This window comes from Eublepharis macularius, chromosome 5, assembly GCF_028583425.1.
Source record: "Eublepharis macularius isolate TG4126 chromosome 5, MPM_Emac_v1.0, whole genome shotgun sequence".
NCBI classification, from domain to species: domain Eukaryota; kingdom Metazoa; phylum Chordata; class Lepidosauria; order Squamata; family Eublepharidae; genus Eublepharis; species Eublepharis macularius.
In genome coordinates, this window is record NC_072794.1 from 110,745,116 (window position 1) to 110,767,231 (window position 22,116).

At 45.4% G+C, this 22,116-nt stretch overlaps 1 protein-coding gene across 5 annotated transcripts in view; it reads right to left on the reverse strand.

Annotated features, from left to right (window-relative positions):
* The window catches only part of LOC129329687 (serine/arginine repetitive matrix protein 2-like), a 96,990-nt gene extending 91,720 nt beyond the window's left edge, over positions 1-5,270 (reverse strand). For 2 of the 5 annotated variants that reach the window (XM_054979234.1, XM_054979230.1), the window contains exons 1-3: positions 4,903-5,270; positions 3,797-3,920; positions 1,821-1,902 (exon numbers count right to left, since the gene is read on the reverse strand). In XM_054979234.1, coding sequence (XP_054835209.1) covers positions 1,821-1,892 — 72 coding nt within the window. In that variant the 5' untranslated portion in view covers positions 1,893-1,902; positions 3,797-3,920; positions 4,903-5,270. Of the gene's footprint in view, positions 1-1,820; positions 1,903-2,560; positions 2,604-3,796; positions 3,921-4,902 lie in introns of those variants that run through there. The other 3 variants (XM_054979232.1, XM_054979231.1, XM_054979233.1) reach the window with 3 other exon arrangements.
* Positions 5,271-22,116: the final 16,846 nt, after the last annotated feature.

Consider the following 22,116-nt stretch of genomic DNA (forward strand, 5'->3'; position numbering starts at 1 on the left):
TTTATATCTCACTTTTCTTCACAATGAGGACCCAAAGCAACTTACATCATTCTCTTCTCCTCTGTTTTACCTTTACAACAACCCTGTGAGATAAGTTAGGCGGAGAGTGTGTGGCTGGTCCAAAGTCACCCAGTGAGCTTCCATAGCAGAACTGGGATTCGCATCTGGGTCTCCCAGATCCTACTCTGAAACTCTAACCACTACACTGGCTTTTGTCGTGTGGTTGCTGTTGAACAAGAGTGGAAGTCTTGTAAAAATATTTATTGTTAAAAGATTTGTGACATGTTTTTACCAGCAAAGTGTGTCCTGGCCTGGAAATGCTGCCCTCTAAAGGAAGGGGATTTCTACAGAGAGGCTGAGTAAATGGTTGCCTGGCATCAGGATGAGAGAGGGAGGGGTAGATTCTAACAGAGAAGCAAGGAAGAAAATGAGGAGCTTTTCTCTTGGAGTAGAGAATTTCTGAAGAAGTTTAAGAGGGAAAAAACCTTTAGAAACAGAGAAAGGCAGTTGGCAGAAGAATGGCTCTCTTCTGCTGTGGGCCCAAAGTCATCTGGTGAGCTTCTGTGTCAGAGCTGAGAGTCAAACCAGGTCCAACACCCTAACTATCTTCTGCTCCTTCTATGGGCTGGTTCCGATTCCAGCTTCTGGGGAGGATGGTCAATGAAAGGAATTAGGATTGAAGCTGGGTGTGGAGATTCACACCTCAGACACAACAAAGATATGCAAATGCTAGCTAATGGCATGGCCTGGAGAGGAAAGACACAGCTAAAATGAGCTAAGACTGTCTGGGCAGTTTATCCCTTCCACAAGGAGAAATCATATCACTTAGGGAAAATATGCAGAAAGGGGGGGGGGAGATAACTGGGGACATTATGGTGATGCAGACAAACAGGACCTAAAGATTCTACCACCACCCTTTTTAACATCTGATGAAAAGTTCTGGAGAACTAGAAAGATTGCAAAGGGTATTGTTTTGGTTGGTTTTAATAAAAGGTATTAACATAGGTTTTGTTTTTGGGTAATCTTGGGAATATTTTTTTAAATGTGCCTGTAAATAGTTAGCCTTATCCTGCCCTTCTGCAATCACACTTTTGGTTTAAGTATGGTAATATTTCCGTGACAATTTATCTCCAGCTAGCTGGTATCAAGTTATGCCCTTGGTATACTGGGAACAAGCAGCAAAAATGAAAGCTATCCAGCTGAAAATATAACAACCAACAGTGATCAAATGTGACACTGATGCCAAACAAACACACAAGCCCCTCAAAAGGCTTGAGAGCATGGCGAAAAACGTGTAGTCCTTTTATTAACAATGCTGGAGATAAGTTAATGCAACAATTGAAATTACGGCATTAATTAAGTCTCCTTTTCTTGTCTATTAAATGTTCTTATCCAACACCTCGAACAGGGATTCCCAACATGGGGCTCGTGGGCACAATTGTGCCTGCCGACACCTTTTGTGACTCCTAAGTGCTTTTAGAAAATGGGTGGGGCCAGATATGGCATTTGTAAAGCATGGTTTCTGATTGGCCATTGGAGTTTTATTTATTTTTATTTTTATTTAAAAACATTGCTTTGGTAGCAACTGATACCACACACAGCACAAGGATCTTCACTGTGTGACTGATGATAAGCTGTGGCAGCCATTTTGTTGCTGTGCCCACCACACAGTATCAGAATTTCAAATGTGCCCACTGGCTCAAAAATGTTGGGGACCACTGACCAAGAATAATGCTGTTAATGATGGAATGGTGAACTATGAACAGCAAACAAATTAAAAAGTTTCAGAAAGAGAGGAGGGAAAACAGCAAACAACTTACTGCTCCACTAAACCAAGGTCCAGCACCTTTTCCACGGTACATCCTCCATGGATGAGGAAAACCCCTCTCCATAATTCAAGCCCTAAAGAGAGGAGAAATGATACAGCAACTGAATGCCATTTTTGAAGTGTGCATTTCTGGTCTTTCAAACATGACTGGGCAGACATATTGAACAGTTCAGAAGAGCTTAAGTCTATTCCCAGTCTACTGAGAAGCTGCCTGCCATTTGGTTTCAGTCTACTTTCAGAAACTGGAGGTGGGAGCCTAGAACAACTCTGAAATGCAAGAATAACGACCAGTGCGTCCTTGATTATTAGAGAAACCCACACAAGTATCCACATCAGTCCAGTTCCCTTCACCTTCACCTGCCACTTTGCTCCTTTAAAACCTCAGAGGCTGAGCTGTGCCTCTGCCATGGGCCAGTTCCACCAGGTCTGCACACATATGGCTGCCTTATTTGGCCCAAGGCCCCAGCTCTTCCTCTAGTTCCTCTTCCTCCCCCGTCTGTGCCTTCTCAACCTTTTCCAGCCAGCTTCCTCTCCTCCTCCTCTCTTGACATCTCCCTTTTTGTTCCTGTGGCACCACCCAGCACTGCTCTTCCTTTCTCTGAGCCTTGTTCGTCTCTTAACCCCTTCCTTGACTTGCCCCAAGCCTGCTGACTTTGCACAGAACTAGGTTTGCTATACTCAGCCAATGCCCTGGGCTTGCAAACCTCTTGCCCCTGCTGCTATGTGCAACACCTGCTTTGTGCGAAGAGATTCTCCTACACATGGTGCATCCAACCCCTCCCTTCTTCCTTTTCCATCAGGTTCCATGTCCATCTTTATACTCTTCTGGGCACATTTGCCCACGTCTCTCTACCAATCAGATCTCCTGGACTCTTATCTTATCTTTGGCAGGAAAAAGTAATCAATAAAAGTTGCAAAATAACTGTGTGACCTTTTCTGGACTTCCCCTCTTCTGGGATTTGGCTTGCCTTTGTGAGCACATTGTTTCCTTTTCTTAAGACCATATCTCTGCTTTGGGTCACTGTAACCTATTTCAGAATTGCTGCCGCTGCCCAAATTATGACAACTCATCTATATAAATTCTCTGGGTTGATTTGACCTGTTCCTCAAGGCAACTATGCTTTATTGCAACATCCTGAACATCTGTTCCTACTGTAAATGACTTTAAATGTGACTGCGTGAATAACATGCTATCATAACTCCATAAATGGAGATGAGATAAAGTCCAGGAGATCTGATTGGTAGAGAGAAGAGTATAAAGATGGACATGGAACCTGATGGAAAAGGAAGAAGGGAGGCAGCTTTGCATGGTAGACTTCACAGCATTATACTCGTATAATGCTGAGGCCTCCCCAAAGCCCAACACCAAAATCTCCAGGAATGTCCCAGCTTTGAGCTGGCAACCGTATATTAACAACTTCCTCTTAAAATTATATATTGTAAACATCCTTTTATTTTAACATTGCACATGAAATTATTTCCATGACTGAAACTGTGTAGTTTCTGTAAATTCATGTCATTATTATGCATTATATTATTAGATGTCTGTTAGATAGCTCTGTTGTTTGAATAAAACTAATGTTGACTTTTAAGGCAGATTTTCAGTATTATCTGTTGGCCCTCCATGCATCTGAGGAAGAGAACTGTGATTCTCGAAAGCTTATGCTACAATAAAATTGGTTAGTCTTAAAGGTGCTACTGGACTCTTTGATTTCGCTACTACAGACTAACACGGCTAACTCCTCTGGATTTCAGTATTATGTCATCTTTTAGCTTTAACAAAGCTTCCAGTTACAAAAATACCCATAACAAAAATCCCTGCAGAGATGGAAATGGCCCATTGACACAAAAGTTGGTGTGATGATAAACTTAGAGAACAGTTTACTGTAATGCTAATATTATATAATATTTAATTAGGAAGATAAACTAGGAAGATAATGAGAATGAAAGTGAGAAGGAAATTCTTACACCCTTTTAGTAGAGTTCTCTCCACTTCCTGTACCTGGAACTCTTCCTCCCACATTGCTTGGCCTCTACATGTTTTCAGTTTCAAGCAGAGAAAGAAGTTGGCCTTATATTTCAAGTCACAACCCTTGATACAGTAGAGACATAAGTAAAATCCTTCATCATTACCTGACAACCATAATAGAACATCAGACCTAGTTGCTCAGCCCAATTAGTTCAAACAATAGTTTTCTTCCAGGTTGCTCATGCTTACTGTACTGATTTACTACAGAAGGCTCTTGTTAATGTAACTGCTGATTCAAGCCTACATGGAAACCACATCTGTGAATGTAAAAGCATGAAAAATTTCATGCTGCAAGGGTTGCCAGCTCCCAGTAATGACTCCCAGAAATGACTGGAGATTTGGGAGGTGGAGCCTGATGAGGCCAAGGATTGGGAGAGGGGCTCATTGGGGTGTAATGCCATACAGTCCATCCTCCAAGGCAGCCATTTTCTCCAGGGGAACTGATTTCTCTAGTTTGAAAACCAGTTGTAATTCTGGGAGATCTCCTGACCCCATCTGGAGGTTGGTAATCTTACAATCTTACATTCTCAGTATGTTTACAAATATGGAAAAGGCACAGTTGGCCGCAGCTTCCCAGGACTTGATAGTGACAGATCTGTTGAAGCCGCATGATGGTGTAACCACCTAAACAGGGGCTGCACAAAATTAGTCACTTTCGAAGTGACTCCTCTTGTGGCACCTTATCATTTACACGGCCAGATCTGAGACTTTTGGTCTCTATCCGAGAGAGAGGGAGAACAAAACAGCTAAAATTATCAGAACTGGGGAAAAATACATCTTTGAAGGGGAACTCAGGAATGAGAGAAAACTATAAATTCAAAATGCTTTGAGCCCACGATGTGTGTTTAACAGCGTCATACACGCTTGACCACGCCGTCTCCTCAAAAGGACGCTCTTTCCAAAAGCGATTAAACCCGACCCGATTTCATTTCGGAATCCCAACGCTTCAAGGAACAGGCACCGCAGCTCCGAAGCGCCCGCCAAAACCCAGGGCTAGGCGAACTTCAGAAGGTTCTCCCCAAAGTCAATCATATTCCAGACTCACCTCAAGTCCAGTTGCAGTGACGCCGCCTATTTTAGAGTGCGAGCTGGTGCAAGGCACGACCCGTATACAAAAAAGTGGTGGGAGTGGAATCCTGGCAGGTTAGGAAACAAATCAAACGAGGCTAAAAGCCCCCTGGTAGTGGGGAAAGCGCTGGCTCCAGTTCCAGCTCCAGCTGAGGGAGAAGTCTGCTTACAGGTATGCGAAATACCACACAGACACTTCACACAAAAGACTGGGGTGATCAGGAAACTTCTTCAGTTGTGTTATTTCCCGTCAGCCTGCCCTTTCTTTCCTTTTTTCTCTTCCTTTTTTTTCCAATAGTCCAGCTGCTGGGAGTGGAGACCTGGGAGCGAAAGAATAGCTTCTACTGGTGTAGCCTTGACGGCCACGGGTCACACCCAATCATAGGCATTTGGGGTCGCGAAGGAGGGACTGCTTGGGTCCCAGGAGTCTGTTGCGCGTCGGTTGCTTAAGAGAGTAAGCCGGCAAATGGGTAGAACTGCGTTGAAGTCTGCGAAAGGGATGTTGTTAGTTGCTTTGTTGAAATGGGAAGAAAGTAAAACATGGATCCACACGGATGCTCATGGATCCTATAATTTTAAAAACAGGACACCCACGAGTGTAACATCAAATCACACATCAGAACCAGGTCCTCAGACAGAACCAAAAACAACACAGATCCAGGAAAGGAATGACAGGATTGCCCATTGAAAATAATGGGACAGGCTTGAATGCCCATTGGAAATAATGGAAACCTGGAATGCCCATTGAGTTGCATGGGCTCCGTTGAAACACCTAAGAGCAAAAAAAATGGTGCAAAGAAAACGTGGAAGGGATTTTGAAGGAAAGTCTGTGTGCCCAGATAGACTGTTCTGGGACGGGATTGACAGGCCCTTGAGTGCAATGACGGCCCCTGGGTGTGACAGAAGGGGTCTGGGACTGGAATGACAGGCCCCTGGGTGTGACAGAAGGGTTCGGGGACTGAAATGACAGGCCCCTGACTGGAATGACGGCCCCTGGGTGTGACAGAAGGGGTCTCGGACTGGAATGACAGGCACTTCGCTAAAATGATGGCCCCTGGGTGTGACAGAAGGGGTCTGGGACTGGAATGACAGGGCCCTGGGTGTGACAGAAGGGCTCGGGGACTGAAATGACAAGCCCCTGACTGGAATGACGGCCCCTGGGTGTGACAGAAGGGGTCTGGAACTGGAATGACAGGCCCCTGACTGGAATGACGGCCCCTGGGTGTGACAGAAGGGCTCTGGGACTGGAATGACAGGCCCCTAACTGGGATGACGGCCCCTGGGTACATCAGAAGGGCTCGGGGACTGGAATGACAGGCCCCTGACTGGAATGACGGCCCGTGGGTGTGACAGATGGGCACTAGGACTGGAATGACAGGCCCCTAACTGGAATCAATGTGGGAATTGGCCAGTGGTTATAGTGCTATCTCAGCAAACTCCTGCTGTGTCCTGTTTTTGAAATTCATTTTTAGGATAGTCACTTTAAGATCTACAAATATACATGCCATGTGTATAGGACAAACTAATGGTAAACACCAAAGGGAAAACCCAGGAACCTCACATTAGCAGTGATACAATATCAAAAAGCTTTAATCATAATAACAATTTGTTTTGTAAACGTTTTCCATAAAGGTCATAGTATAAAGTACACAGTACAATAAATATGCATATACCAAACGCTAGATTCCATCTATTTCAAAGAATTTTTAACCAAAGAGGACTCAATGGTCCATGTGAGTCCTGCCGTAGTAGGCAAAAATACAATTCTATGTATCTGCAAATTTTGGTGAAAATATCACAGACCGCTGAATATATATTATAGTCCACGCTGGAGCTCACAATGGGGTCTCCCGATAAAAGATAAAGCGGCTGATGCGATGTGGTGTATCGGAGCCCACAACGGGGGTCTCCCGACAGGTGGCAACGAGCCCGCCAGCTACAATTGCTCGTTTCGGTAACCCTTCTTCTCGGCCTCTGTCATAAAAATGTTACATTTCATTTTAAATATATATATATACAAAAGCCGCATTACATATTTTTAAACAATTATTTGCAGACCGTTAGATTACTTACATGGGAGTCAAAATCTTTTAATGAACCGGATCATACCGACACTTTCCCTTCACAATTAACGCTGATTCCAAGCAGGTGCTTGTCTGCAATGCCATACCCCTTTTATTCCGTACCATAAGCACTTCTTAAAGCGACAATACACACATATCTCTATCAATCAGATGTATTCACAAAAATGCTGTAAAGTTAATTTCATTATTCAGTCCATTAGGTACTAAACAGTTCATTCTATATATCCATTGGGCTTCCATCTGTGTTAATTTAATGTTGTTACTATTGTCCTGTTGGACTACTTCTAAAACAGAGTATCGTAATTCCTTCTCACTAGTGTGATGTTTGATAAAATGATCCACTAGTGGGGCTTCCAAATTCTTCGTGCGGATCCTTGACAGATGTTCTCTGATTCTTACCCTCACTGATCTCGTTGTGCTTCCCACATAAATCAGTGGGCAAGGGCATTGAATGATGTACACTACATGTTTCGTGGAACATGTAGAAAAGCACTTGGAGTAAAGTGGTCTGCCCGTTTCCGGATGATTAAATGATGTTAAAGGGATACTAAGGGGGCATACATTACAACGACCGCAAGTAAAATGTCCAACCGGTAGGGAAGATGGAACAGTAGCCTCCTTGAAGTCGGAATGCACTAAAATATCACGAAGGCTTCTGGTTCTCCTGAAACCAATACGTGGAGGTATATCACACCCTGGTATCTCCTTAATGACATGCCAGTATTTCTTGATGGCACTGGCTATATTGCCGGCCAAATGGGAAAATTCAAGTCCCCACGTTAAATTAACGCTGTCATTACTCCCCGCAAGACCCGGGTGCAATAGGTCCTGTCGAGGTCTGGCACTAGCTCGACTCAAGGCATTTTCTACTACTTCAGTTGGGTATCCTCTGCTCATAAATGCACTGTGCATATTCCGTGCTTCTCTTTTAAAATCTAAGTTAGTTGTTGAATTTCTTTTCAAGCGGAGGAATTGCCCATAAGGAATATTATTTTTAAGGCTACGTCTATGAAATGATGTATAGTTCAGATAAGCAGATCGATCAGTTGGTTTTTTATATGGTCTAACTCCCAACCTTGTTTCTGTTATTTTATATACTACTACATCTAAAAAGGCAATACATTGATCATGTCCTTGATAGGTAAATTTGATATTACTGTCTAACTGGTTAAACCAGTTCATCAGGGTGTTAACTAGGTCCCGCCCCTTTATAATGAGAAAAATGTCATCAATAAATCTTTTCATAAAGAGAATATGCTCAAAGAAAGGATTACTCTCTTTGTTCAAAATAAACCGATCTTCTAAGTCCGCCATAAATAAATTGGCTATACACGGTGCCGCGGAACTACCCATGGCTACTCCCTTTACTTGATAATAAAATTGTGAGCCAAAACGGAAGTAGTTCCTCTCAAGGATGATGTCCAATAAATTTAACAAAAAAGGAGTAGGTGGATAATCAGTTCGTCTTTGATATAACATACTTTCTATAACCCTTCTTGCCTCCTGATGAGGGATAGATGTGTACAAGGCTTGCACATCTAAGGTAAGTAAGTAAGCATCCTTGGGCACCTGTAAGTCTTCAATCAGATTTATAAACATAGTGGTGTCTCTGATATACGTAGGTGTACTTGTCACTATAGGTTGTAATATTTTGTCTAAACAAATAGCTAAGGGTTCCAGGATGGAATTTGAACCTGACACAATAGGACGCCCTACTGGGGGCCGAGTCTCTTTGTGAATTTTAGGCAGGCAGTAGAAGACTGGTGTACGGGGGTTGTTGTTGATCAAACACTGATGTAATCTCTGTGAAATATGACCTAGCCCCAGCGCTTCATCTACAACAATCCTAATAATTCTAGTGATTTCCTGCACTGGGTCATGGTCAATTTTCGTGTAAAATGTTTCATCTGATAATTGTCTATTTATTTCATTCACATAGTCATTGGTGTTTAAAATGACTATACCCCCTCCTTTATCAGCAGGTTTTATAACGATGGTTCTGTCGTTACTTAGATCCCTCAATGTCTTATTTTCAATATAAGTCAAATTTCGCCATGCCTTTCTGTTCTGCCTCTCTAATTCCGTGATTTCCTTAGTTACTAAGTTTTCAAAAGTATCAATACTTCCATCTGATATTTTAGGATTAAACGTAGATTTATATCTCATCCCTAAGTTATCACCTACAGTCTCCCTCACATTGGTTCCAAAATGTTTCCTAAGTTTTATCTGGCGGAGCAATTTATAAAGATCCACTCGGGTGCGAAATGAATTATATACTGGCGTAGGTACAAATCCTAGTCCTTTATTTAACAATGACAGTTCCTCTGTTGTTAGGGGTCTATTAGATAGATTAAAGACTACATCCTGTATTTCCCTCGTCGGGGGGGGGGGGGGGCGGCCCCGCCCCAAAAACCTTTTGTTAGAGTATCTAGGAATAGTTCTACTCCGCAAGGTGCGTTCACCTTGTTCGTCACCCGACTGATCAGTGTCTGATGGATCTGTGGTTTCAAACTCCAGCCCTGCCTCTGGCAACTTTGCCCAGGTTACTTTCTTCTTTATTTTAGTCTCCTTCCAGTCATATATGTTTCCCGAACTGTAGTCTCGTTTGTCCCGGCTTATTTTCTTCAACTTTAACTCCTTCAGTTTAATTTCACAATCCTTTATCTGCCTATCAATTTCACTAGTTTTTTGGCGAAATTCATCATCCGTATATGTGATTTTAAGTTGTTCCTTTAGTTGTACTATTTCCCTATTCATTTCATCCTTTTCCTTAGCAATCCTCTCTATAAGTAACAACATTAAATCAAAAGAGCATTTGTTTAAGATGGAAGCCCAACGTTTTTTAAAAATTTCATCATCCCTATACATGCCCGGAGGCTTATACATTCTTAAGCCTCTGGGGATGATATGTTCTTTACAATACTCTGTTAAAGATGCCGCATGTAAACACAATTTCCACGAAACATGTAGTGTACATCATTCAATGCCCTTGCCCACTGATTTATGTGGGAAGCACAACGAGATCAGTGAGGGTAAGAATCAGAGAACATCTGTCAAGGATCCGCACGAAGAATTTGGAAGCCCCACTAGTGGATCATTTTATCAAACATCACACTAGTGAGAAGGAATTACGATACTCTGTTTTAGAAGTAGTCCAACAGGACAATAGTAACAACATTAAATTAACACAGATGGAAGCCCAATGGATATATAGAATGAACTGTTTAGTACCTAATGGACTGAATAATGAAATTAACTTTACAGCATTTTTGTGAATACATCTGATTGATAGAGATATGTGTGTATTGTCGCTTTAAGAAGTGCTTATGGTACGGAATAAAAGGGGTATGGCATTGCAGACAAGCACCTGCTTGGAATCAGCGTTAATTGTGAAGGGAAAGTGTCGGTATGATCCGGTTCATTAAAAGATTTTGACTCCCATGTAAGTAATCTAACGGTCTGCAAATAATTGTTTAAAAATATGTAATGCGGCTTTTGTATATATATATATTTAAAATGAAATGTAACATTTTTATGACAGAGGCCGAGAAGAAGGGTTACCGAAACGAGCAATTGTAGCTGGCGGGCTCGTTGCCACCTGTCGGGAGACCCCCGTTGTGGGCTCCGATACACCACATCGCATCAGCCGCTTTATCTTTTATCGGGAGACCCCATTGTGAGCTCCAGCGTGGACTATAATATATATTCAGCGGTCTGTGATATTTTCACCAAAATTTGCAGATACATAGAATTGTATTTTTGCCTACTACGGCAGGACTCACATGGACCATTGAGTCCTCTTTGGTTAAAAATTCTTTGAAATAGATGGAATCTAGCGTTTGGTATATGCATATTTATTGTACTGTGTACTTTATACTATGACCTTTATGGAAAACGTTTACAAAACAAATTGTTATTATGATTAAAGCTTTTTGATATTGTATCACTGCTAATGTGAGGTTCCTGGGTTTTCCCTTTGGTGTTTACTTCTATTGGAACCAGTCCCATCATTTGTGTTATTCTAGGACAAACTAATGGTCACAAATTTGACACTAAGAAAGTCAACACAAAAAAGCCTGTACGGGATTTTTTTTTACCTTTTCCTGGATGTTTATTTAGAGGAGTCTTGATTCTGCCTTATTCATAAGGGTGACTTAGTACTGAAATTTACTAAATTGTGGCATTGCAGATGCCTTCACTTGGTGAATGTGTGGTTGAAGTTTGAACCAGGGCAGAATACAAAACAGTTGCTGTGCACTCGATTTCTGAGCAATGTACAGAGTTCAGAGTAGTAGCAATCTCCTCCTCATTTCAAACTCATATCCGCTAAGCAGTGCTTTTTCTGGGAAAATAGGTGGTGGAACTCAGTGGGTTGCCCTCAGAGAAAATGGTCACATGGCTGGTGGCCCCGCCCCCTGATCTCCAGACAGAGGGGAGTTTAGTTTGCCCGCGGTCAGTCTAAACTTCCCTCTGTCTGGAGATCAGGGGGCGGGGCCACCAGCCATGTGACCATTTTCAAGAGGTTCCGGAACTCCGTTCCCCTGCGTTCCCCCTGGAAAAAAGCCCTGCCGATAAGTGAGTACAAACACATTTTGAGGCAATTTAGAACAGTGCTAGTCACGACCTCAAAGAAAAGTCACAGTTATACTACCTAGGATTGTATATACCTTGCTTTCTTAGCACACTGCTTAAAAACTCCACCTTAAAAACACAGACATTCAGAACACATTATTAACAAAATCACATAATTAAGTGCACATTCCTTGCCAATGTTCTCTCCAGGCTGTACACAGGGAAAAGGAAATTTTTAAAAGGCCTCTGATCCGCATCCCCCCCTCCCAAATCTTGTTCATGCAGATAGGCTTCTTCATTGTTTCAGAGAGACAGCACTCAGGCTGCCATTTTAGGAATTGTCCTTTTTGGCATTAGATACCACTTCTCCATTTAAAAATGGAATGGAAATTGAAAGAGGAGCTTAGGAGTGGCTGAAGCACCCCCCCACACACTACCATGAAAAAAACTAACTGTTCTCCCACACACAGCCCCCCCAAAACAGCAAGCAAGCAAGCAAACAAAGCTATTTCAGCAAGTAAACAGAAGGTCTACCCCTTCCCAGTGTTCCATTTCCAAAATACAATGTAATGATAAAGTAACTGAAAAGTAAAATAAAATAGTCATTTTCCCTATTAAAAGGAACAGAAACTGTTCCTTAACAGAGTAGCATTGATTGCAGAGAAAACGTGATGATAGGTGGTTGGAGCATGCTGGCTGGTGTCAGTGTAAAAGAGAAAGAGAGAATAACAAACTTATACTTGCCTTAATTTTAAAAAAGAAGTAAGAGTTCTTTATTATAGGATTTCCGTACTTTGATAGGAAAGTGGAGAGAAAATTCCTATCTACTGATCTATTCCTGAGCAGGAAGTTCTGAGATTATAACAATCTACACATCAAAGGATAGTTCAGGGTAGTAAAGGAGTAAACAGATGCCCTATCCTGTCTATCTTTCTAACTCTCTGGTTTCTCCACTTCTGAAACCTGAGGAAAGGGACAGCGTTAGAAGTGAAGTCTTGTTGTTGTTATGTGCCATCAAATTGCCTCCGACCTATGGCGACCCTATGAATGGAAGACCTCCAAAACATCCTATCATTAACCAACTTGCTCAGATCCTGCAAACTGGAGGATGTGGCTTCGTTTATTGAGTCAAGCCATCTCATTTTGGGTCTTCCTCTTTGCCTAGCATTATTGACTTTTCCAGAGAATCTTGTCTTCTCGTGATGTAACCAAAGTACAATAGCCTCAGTTTTGTCATTATAGCTTCTAGGGAGAATTCAGGCTTGATTTGATCTAGTATCCACCTTTTTGTCTTTCTGGCTGTCCATGGTATCTGCAAAACTCTGCTCCAGCACCACATTTCAAATTAATCCATTTTCTTCCTGTCAGTCCATATATAGTAATGGGGAATATCACAGTTTTGGATTACCTTGATGTTGGTTCCCAGAGAGACATCTTTATTTTTAGGGATCTTCTCTAGCTCCCTCACAGCTGCTCTTCCAAGTCTCAATCTTCTTCTGATTTCTTCATTGTAGTCTCCCTTTTGGTTGATGATTGAGCCAAGGAATAGAAAATCTTGGACAATTTCAATTTCCTCATTCTCAACTTTAAAATTGTGTAATTCCTCAGTAGTCATTACTTTTGTCTTTTTAATATTCAGTTGTAATCCTGCTTTAACGCTTTCTCCGTTAACCTTCATCAGTAGTTGTTTCAAGTCTTCACTATTTTCTGCCAGTAACGTGGTGTCTTCTGCATATCTCAAACTGTTAATGTTCCTTTCACCAGTTTTCACTCTACCTTCTTCTAGATCTAATCCAGCTTTCTTTATGATATGCTCTGCATAGAGGTTGAATAGGTAGGGAGATAATATGAATCCTTGTCTGACACCTTTGCCATCTGGAAACTGTTCTGTTTCCCCATGTTTTGTCCTGCCAGTAGCCTCTTGTCCAACGTACAGGTTGCACATCAAAACCATCAGATGTTATGGCACCCCAATTTCTTTTAACAGTCTCCATAGCTTTTCATGATCCACACAGACAAAAGCTTTGCTGTAATCTATAAAACACAAGCTGATGTTCTTCTGACATTCCCTGATATGTTCCATTAGCAATCATAAATTTGTAATGTGATCTCTGGTGCCTCTTCCTTTTCTGAATCCAGCTTGAAATCTGGAATTTCTTGTTCCATATATGGTAAGAGTCTTTGGTTTAGAATTTTGAGCATCATTTTGCTTGCATGGGAAATTAACACGATAGTTTGATAGTTGCTGCACTCTTTAGCGTACCCTTTTTGGGGAATTATAATGTAGACTGAGCGTTTCCAGTCTGTGGGCCATTGGTTTTTTTTTAATGTAAATTGGAGCCAAACAATTATGTTGCAATTATGTCCAACAGAGGCCTTGCAATCTGACTGTTGCTACATTGAAAGTGGGTGGAGCCAGCCAGGGTTAAGGCCTAAGCTACTTAGTGCTGGCCATAGCCATAGGCATTTTAAGGCAGTGTATAAATTCTTTTTTATATAAATTTTTTTGTTATAAATATAAGCAGAACAGAGAAAATAAAATAAAAATGATAGCACAATTATAATTACATCAAAAGAAAAAGAAATGAAAGAGTAAACATAAAATAAACAATATAAACAACTCAGGGTTTTTTTTAGATCCAGTATATATCAATCCTTGAATGTGTTTGACGTCTGTCAGAAAAGAAAGTATAGTCTCCAGTATTCAGATTTTTGATCCTCCAAGCACCTTCCAATTGTAACATTTCCATATAATTAAACACATTTTGGGGAAGTTTGCCTTCTTTGGTTTTTTTCACCTATCATTTTTTTAGGTCTATTACCCCATTCATATCTCCAAAGATCACTACCTGCTTGAAAATTGAAAAAGGATTGGAAAACATTTTCATAAAAATTTTCTCTTGCATTGTTTGGCGCATATATTGTTGCTAGTGTGTAAATCTTGCCTTCTAGGAGCCTGATTTTCAAAATCATATATCTTCCGTCAGAGTCTCTTAATTCTTCTGTAGCATTTATTTGTAAATTGTTTATATAAACTGCAACCCCTTTTTAACATTAAAAATTCTTAATAAACACAGAAATAAATAAGAGCAAAAACCAGGAACAAAGCCCCAAAGAATCATGGAAATTGTAATATGATAAATAGGAGGGGTGGACAGTCCTGTCTGCCATTATAACTGAGTCCCTCATATGAGTTTGTCATTGCTTGCCCCGCTGGCCAAATTCAAGGGGGCTTGAGCCCCTCAGCCCCCATATAGTTCACTGGTTGCCTGGGGGGGGGCTCAGCCCCCCCTGGCCAAATCCGGGGGGGGGCTCGAGCCCCTCAGCCCCACCCCCATAGTTTACACCTATGCCTGGGTGCGAGAGAATGGCTCTGGGACTGGAATGACAGGCCCCTGACTGGAATGACAGCCCCTGGGTGTGAGCGAAGGGCTCTGGGACTGGAATGACAGGCCCCTAATTGGAATGACGGCCCCTGGGTATATCAGAAGGGCTTGAGGACTGGAATGACAGGCCCCTGACTGGAGTGACGGCTCCTGGGTGTGACAGACGGGCACTAGGACGGGAATGACAGGCCCCTTACTGGAATCATGGCCCCTGGGTATATCCAAAGGGCCCCTAACTAGAATCATGGCCCCTGGATATATCAGAAGGGCTCGAGGACTGGAATGACAGGCCCCAGACTGGAATGACGGCCCCTGGGTATATCAGAAGGGCTCTGGCACTGGAATGACAGGCGGCTGACTGGAATGACGGCCCCTGGGTGTGAGAGAAGGGCTCTGGGACTGGAATGACAGGCCCCTAATTGGAATGACGGCCCCTGGGTATATCAGAAGGGCTTGAGGACTGGAATGACAGGCCCCTGACTGGAGTGACGGCTCCTGGGTGTGACAGACGGGCACTAGGACGGGTATGACAGGCCCCTGACTGGAATCATGGCCCCTGGGTATATCCAAAGGGAATGACAGGCCCCTGACTGGAAGGACAGCCCCTGGGTGTGACAGAAGGGCTCTGGGAATGGAATGACAGGACCCTGACTGGAAAGACGGCCCTTGGGTGTGACAGAAGGGCTCTAGGACTGAAATGACAGGCCCCTGTGGAATGACAGCCCCTGGGTGTGACAGAAGGGCTCTGGGACGGGAATGACAGGCCCCTGACTGGAATGACTGCCCCTGGGTATATCCGAAGGGCTCGATGACTGGAATGACGGCCCCGGGGTGTGACAGAAGGGCTCTGAAACTGGAATGACAGGCCTCTGACTGGAATGACGGCCCCTAGATGTGACAGAAGGGCTCAGAGACTAAAATGACAGGCCCCTGCCTGGAATGACAGCCCCTGGGTGTGACAGAAGGGCTCTGGGAATGGAAGGTCAGGCCCCTGACTTGAATGACAGCCCCTGGGTGTGACAGCAGGCCTCTGGGACTGCAATGACAGACCCCTGACTGGAATGACTGCCCCTGAGTGTGAGAGAAGGTCTTGGGGTTGGAATGACAGGCCCCTGACTGGAATGACAGCCCCTAGGTGTGAGATAAGGGCTCTGGGACTGGAATAACGGCCCCTGGGTGTGACAGAAGGGGTCTGGAACTGGAATGACAGGCCCTTCACTAAAATGACAGCCCCTGGGTGTGACAGAAGGGCTCTGGGACTGGAATGACAGGCCCCTACCTGGAATGACGGCCCCTGGGTATATCAGAAGGGCTCGAGGAGTGGAATGACAGGCACCCCACTGGAATGACGGCCCCTGGGTGTGACAGAAGGGGTCTGGGACTGGAATAACAGGCCCCTGACTGGAATGACGGCCCCTGGGTGTGACAGAAGGGCCCTGGGACTGGAATGACAGGCCCCTGACTGGAATTACTGCCCCTGTGTATATTTGAAGGGCTCGGTGACTGGATTGACAGGCCCCTGACTGGAATGACGGCCCCTGGGTGTGACAGAAGGGCTCTGGGACTGGAATGACAGGCCCCTGACTGGAATGACGGCCCCTGGGTGTGACAGAAGGGCTCTGGAACTGGAATGACAGGCCCCTGACTGGAATGACAGCCCCTGGGTGTGACAGTAGGGCTCAGGGACTGCAATGACAGACCCCTGACTGGAATGACAGCCCCCAGGTGTGAGATAAGGGGTCTGGGACTGGAATGACAGGCCCCTGACTGAAATGACGGCCCCTGGGTGTGACAGAAGGGGTCTGGAACTGGAATGACAGGCACTTCACTAAAATGACAGCCCCTGGGTGTGACAGAAGGGCTCTGGGACTGGAATGATAGGCCCCTGACTGGAATGACGGCTCCTGGGTGTGACAGACAGGCACTAGGACTGGAATGACAGGCCCCTTACTGGAATCATGGCCCCTGGGTATATCCGAAGTGAATGACAGGCCTCTGACTGGAATGACAGCCCCTGGGTGTGACAAGGGCTCTGGGACTGGAATGACAGGCCCCTACCTGGAATGACGGCCCCTGGGTATATCAGAAGGGCTCGAGGAGTGGAATGACAGCCCCTGGGTGTGACAGCAGGCCTCTGGGACTGCAATGACAGACCCCTGACTGGAATGACTGCCCCTGAGTGTGAGAGAAGGTCTTGGGGTTGGAATGACAGGCCCCTGACTGGAATGACAGCCCCTAGGTGTGAGATAAGGGCTCTGGGACTGGAATAACGGCCCCTGGGTGTGACAGAAGTGGTCTGGAACTGGAATGACAGGCACTTCACTAAAATGACAGCCCCTGGGTGTGACAGAAGGGCTCTGGGACTGGAATGACAGGCCCCTACCTGGAATGACGGCCCCTGGGTATATCAGAAGGGCTCGAGGAGTGGAATGACAGGGACCCCACTGGAATGACGGCCCCTGGGTGTGACAGAAGGGGTCTGGGACTGGAATAACAGGCCCCTGACTGGAATGACGGCCCCTGGGTGTGACAGAAGGGCCCTGGGACTGGAATGACAGGCCCCTGACTGGAATTACTGCCCCTGTGTATATTTGAAGGGCTCGGTGACTGGATTGACAGGCCCCTGACTGGAATGACGGCCCCTGGGTGTGACAGAAGGGCTCTGGGACTGGAATGACAGGCCCCTGACTGGAATGACGGCCCCTGGGTGTGACAGAAGGGCTCTGGAACTGGAATGACAGGCCCCTGACTGGAATGACAGCCCCTGGGTGTGACAGTAGGGCTCAGGGACTGCAATGACAGACCCCTGACTGGAATGACAGCCCCCAGGTGTGAGATAAGGGGTCTGGGACTGGAATGACAGGCCCCTGACTGAAATGACGGCCCCTGGGTGTGACAGAAGGGCTCTGGGACTGGAATGATAGGCCCCTGACTGGAATGACGGCTCCTGGGTGTGACAGACAGGCACTAGGACTGGAATGACAGGCCCCTTACTGGAATCATGGCCCCTGGGTATATCCGAAGTGAATGACAGGCCTCTGACTGGAATGCCAGCCCCTGGGTGTGACAAGGGCTCTGGGACTGGAATGACAGGCCCCTACCTGGAATGATGGCCTGGGTGTGACACAGGGGCTCTGGGAGTGGAATGACAGGCCTCTAACTGGAATGACAGCCCCTGAGTATATCAGAAGGGCTCTGGGAGTGGAATGACAGGCACCCCAATGGAGTGATGGCCCCTGGGTGTGACAGAAGGGCTCAGAGACTGGAATGACAGGCCCCTGACTGGAAAGATGGCCCTTGGGTGTGACAGAAGGGCTCTAGGCCTGTAATGACAGGCCCCTGTGGAATGACGGCCCCTGGGTGTGACAGAAGGGCTCTGGGAATGGAATGACAGGACCCTGACTGGAATGACTGCCCCTGGGTATATCTGAAGGGCTCGGGGACTGGAATGACAGGCCCCTGACTGCAATAATGGCCCTTGGGTGTGACAGAAGTGCTTGGGGACGGGAATGACAGGAGCCTAACTGGAATGACAGGCCCTGGGTGTGACAGACATGCTCTGGGACCGGAATGACGGCCCCCTGACTGGAATGATGGCCCCTGGGTGTAAGTGAAAGGCTCTGACACTGGAATGACAGACCCCTGACTGGAATGATGGCCCCTGGGTGTGAGAAAAGGGCCCTGGAACTGGAATGACAGGCCACTGATTGGAATGACGGCTCCTGGGTGTGACAGAAGGGCTCTGGGAGTGGAATGACAGGCCCCTTACTGGAATCATGGCCCCTGGGTATATCCGAAGTGAATGACAGGCCTCTGACTGGAATGACAGCCCCTGGGTGTGACAAGGGCTCTGGGACTGGAATGACAGGCCCCTACCTGGAATGATGGCCTGGGTGTGACACAGGGGCTCTGGGAGTGGAATGACAGGCCTCTAACTGGAATGACAGCCCCTGAGTATATCAGAAGGGCTCTGGGAGTGGAATGACAGGCACCCCAATGGAGTGATGGCCCCTGGGTGTGACAGAAGGGCTCAGAGACTGGAATGACAGGCCCCTGACTGGAAAGATGGCCCTTGGGTGTGACAGAAGGGCTCTAGGCCTGTAATGACAGGCCCCTGTGGAATGACGGCCCCTGGGTGTGACAGAAGGGCTCTGGGAATGGAATGACAGGACCCTGACTGGAATGACTGCCCCTGGGTATATCTGAAGGGCTCGGGGACTGGAATGACAGGCCCCTGACTGCAATAATGGCCCTTGGGTGTGACAGAAGTGCTTGGGGACGGGAATGACAGGAGCCTAACTGGAATGACAGGCCCTGGGTGTGACAGACATGCTCTGGGACCGGAATGACGGCCCCCTGACTGGAATGATGGCCCCTGGGTGTAAGTGAAAGGCTCTGACACTGGAATGACAGACCCCTGACTGGAATGATGGCCCCTGGGTGTGAGAAAAGGGCCCTGGAACTGGAATGACAGGCCACTGATTGGAATGACGGCTCCTGGGTGTGACAGAAGGGCTCTGGGAGTGGAATGACAGGCCCCTGACTGGAATCATGGCCCTTGGGTGTGACAAAAGGGTTCTGGGATGGGACAGGCCCCTAACTGGAATGACGACCCCTTGGTGTGACACAGGGGCTCTGGGAGTGGAATGACAGGCTTCTAACTGGAATGCCTGCCCGTGGGTATATCAGAAGGGCTCTGGGACAGGAATGACAAGCCCCTGAGTGCAATGATGACCCCTGGGTGTGACAGAAGGTCTTGGGGACTGGAATGACAGGCCCTGGAGTGGAATGACGGCCCTAGGGTGTAGAAGGATTGTTCTGGGACTGGAGTGACAGTTCCTGCAGTTAAATCACAGCTTCTAGATGATGCAGAAGCCTTCTGGGACAGGACTGACAGCCCCCGGTCATGGAAGAAGGGCTCTGCTACCTGAATGACAGCTGCCTGAGTGAAACGACAGCCCCTATGTGCGGAAAGTTGTTTGCTACCAGATTCTCAAACAGTAGACAAGAAGAAATACTTTACATCTTAGTTGACATTTCTGGACGATGTGTAGGTTTCACCAAATCCGTTCCATCTGTATATTTATCCTTCCTTTCAGCTCCTCAGTTTACTTTTACTTTCATGAGGTTTATATCAGCCATCTCCTCTATTATTAAGCATAAACTCTCCCCTTGTCTCCCTTCTTTTCCCCCTCTTTCATTCAGCAGCCTTCAGGCTTCCATGCTCCCCTAACGTGTCACACCCTGCCTGAGTTCCTTGCTTGCTTTTGCAGTCTGATGACCACAGACCCAGAGCTCTCCTCCATAGTCTTTCGTTGAAAAATTTCATCTCATACTCTACTTTATAAACAGTTAACACATTGTATTAATGGTTTTATCTTGTTTTATGCTATTAATGTTTTCTCCGTTTCTATACTTGGTTTTTTATTACCTGTTCTGAGCCTGCTTTCAGGGCAAGTGAAGTATCAATTCAACAAAATAAACAAATAAATATTTCATAGGTCCTCAGTCTTTTGAGCCTTCAGGTCCCTTTGTGATTCTCTTACTAGAACAGAGGCTCTTAAAGAGAAAGCAAGCAAAACACAGGAAGAAAAACACGGGCTCTCTAAGTATGCAATTAAAGCCACTCTTATCTCTATTCAACATAAGTAATAAACAAAAGTATACAATTTCAATGTGTGATAAATAAATTGATTACATCATATCCATTATTGATATTATTGCTAGATGGATATGTGAACCGCACTTTCTCAACGAGGAAACTAATCATCTAAACCACGCACTTCAAGCAAATGGCTACTCCAGAAATGAAATCAGAAGAGCAATTAAACCAAGGATAAATCAAACAACCAAGGAAAAACAGTCTCCCACAGGAAAAGTGTTTTTGCCATATATCAAAGGAATCACTGATCAGATGGGAAAGCTTATGAAAAAGCACAACCTTCAAGCAGTATTCAGACCCACCAGAAAAATACAACAGATGCTACTATCAGCAAACAAACTAACAAACTAAGTAAATAGATAAAACAGCAATAGCATGAAACAAGATAAGACCATGAGTTTTTTAACTGTTTGTTACCTAGAGTATGAAATGGGTTTTTTCACAGAGAGACTATGGAGATGTGCTCTGGGTCAGTGGTCAACAGAATGAGCAAAAGTGAGCAAGGAATTTGTGCAGAGTGTAATACTTAAGTGGAACATGGAAGTCTTGAATGCTGTGGAATAGGCTGGGGGAACAGGAAGGGAGACAACAGAAGGATTTATGCTTGAAAATAGAATAAGTGGCCGATATAGACTTCATGAAAGTGTAATGACACTGAGCAGGCAACAGGAAGGATAAATATACAAGAGGATCTGAAATGGTTATAGCTACGCATCTCCCAGAAATATTAATTAAAATGTAAAGTGTTTAAATCCAGTCTTGGTGACTCCAGTTACAGACCACTATCTCTGCAAGAGACCATTATTCCACTCAGGGGCATGTCATTCCAGACCCAGAACAATTCTGCAACATTTAGAGAGTCTCAGTCCATTCAAGGATGAGTAATTTAGGTCCCAGAAAGCTTACGCTATACCCAGGGGCTTTCCTTGCACTCACGGGCTTGTCATTCCAGTCCTAGTGCCTGTCTGTCACACCCAGGGGCCATCATTCCAGTCAGGGGCCTGACCTTCCATTCCCAGAGCCCTTCTGTCACACCCAGGGGCTGTCATTCCAGGCAGGGGCCTGTCATTCCAGTCTCTGAGCCCTTCTGTCACACCCAGGGGCCGTCATTCCAGTTAGGGGCCTGTCATTCCAGTCCCAGACCCCTTCTGTCACACCCAGGGGCTGTCATTCCAGTGGGGTGCCTGTCATTCCACTCCCAGAGCCCTTCTGATATACCCAGGGGCCATGATTCCAGTTAGAGGCCTGTCATTCCACTCCCAGAGCCCCTGTGTCACACCCAGGCCTCATTCCAGGTAGGGGCCTGTCATTCCAGTCCCCCAAGACCCAGGGGCCATCATTGCACTCAGGGGCCTGTCAATCCAGTCCCAGAACAGTCTATCTGGGCTCATAGACTTTCTCTCACAATCTATTCCACATTTTCTTTGACCTTTTTTTTTGCTCTTATGTGTTTCAACGGAGCCCATGCAAGTCAATGGGCATTCCAG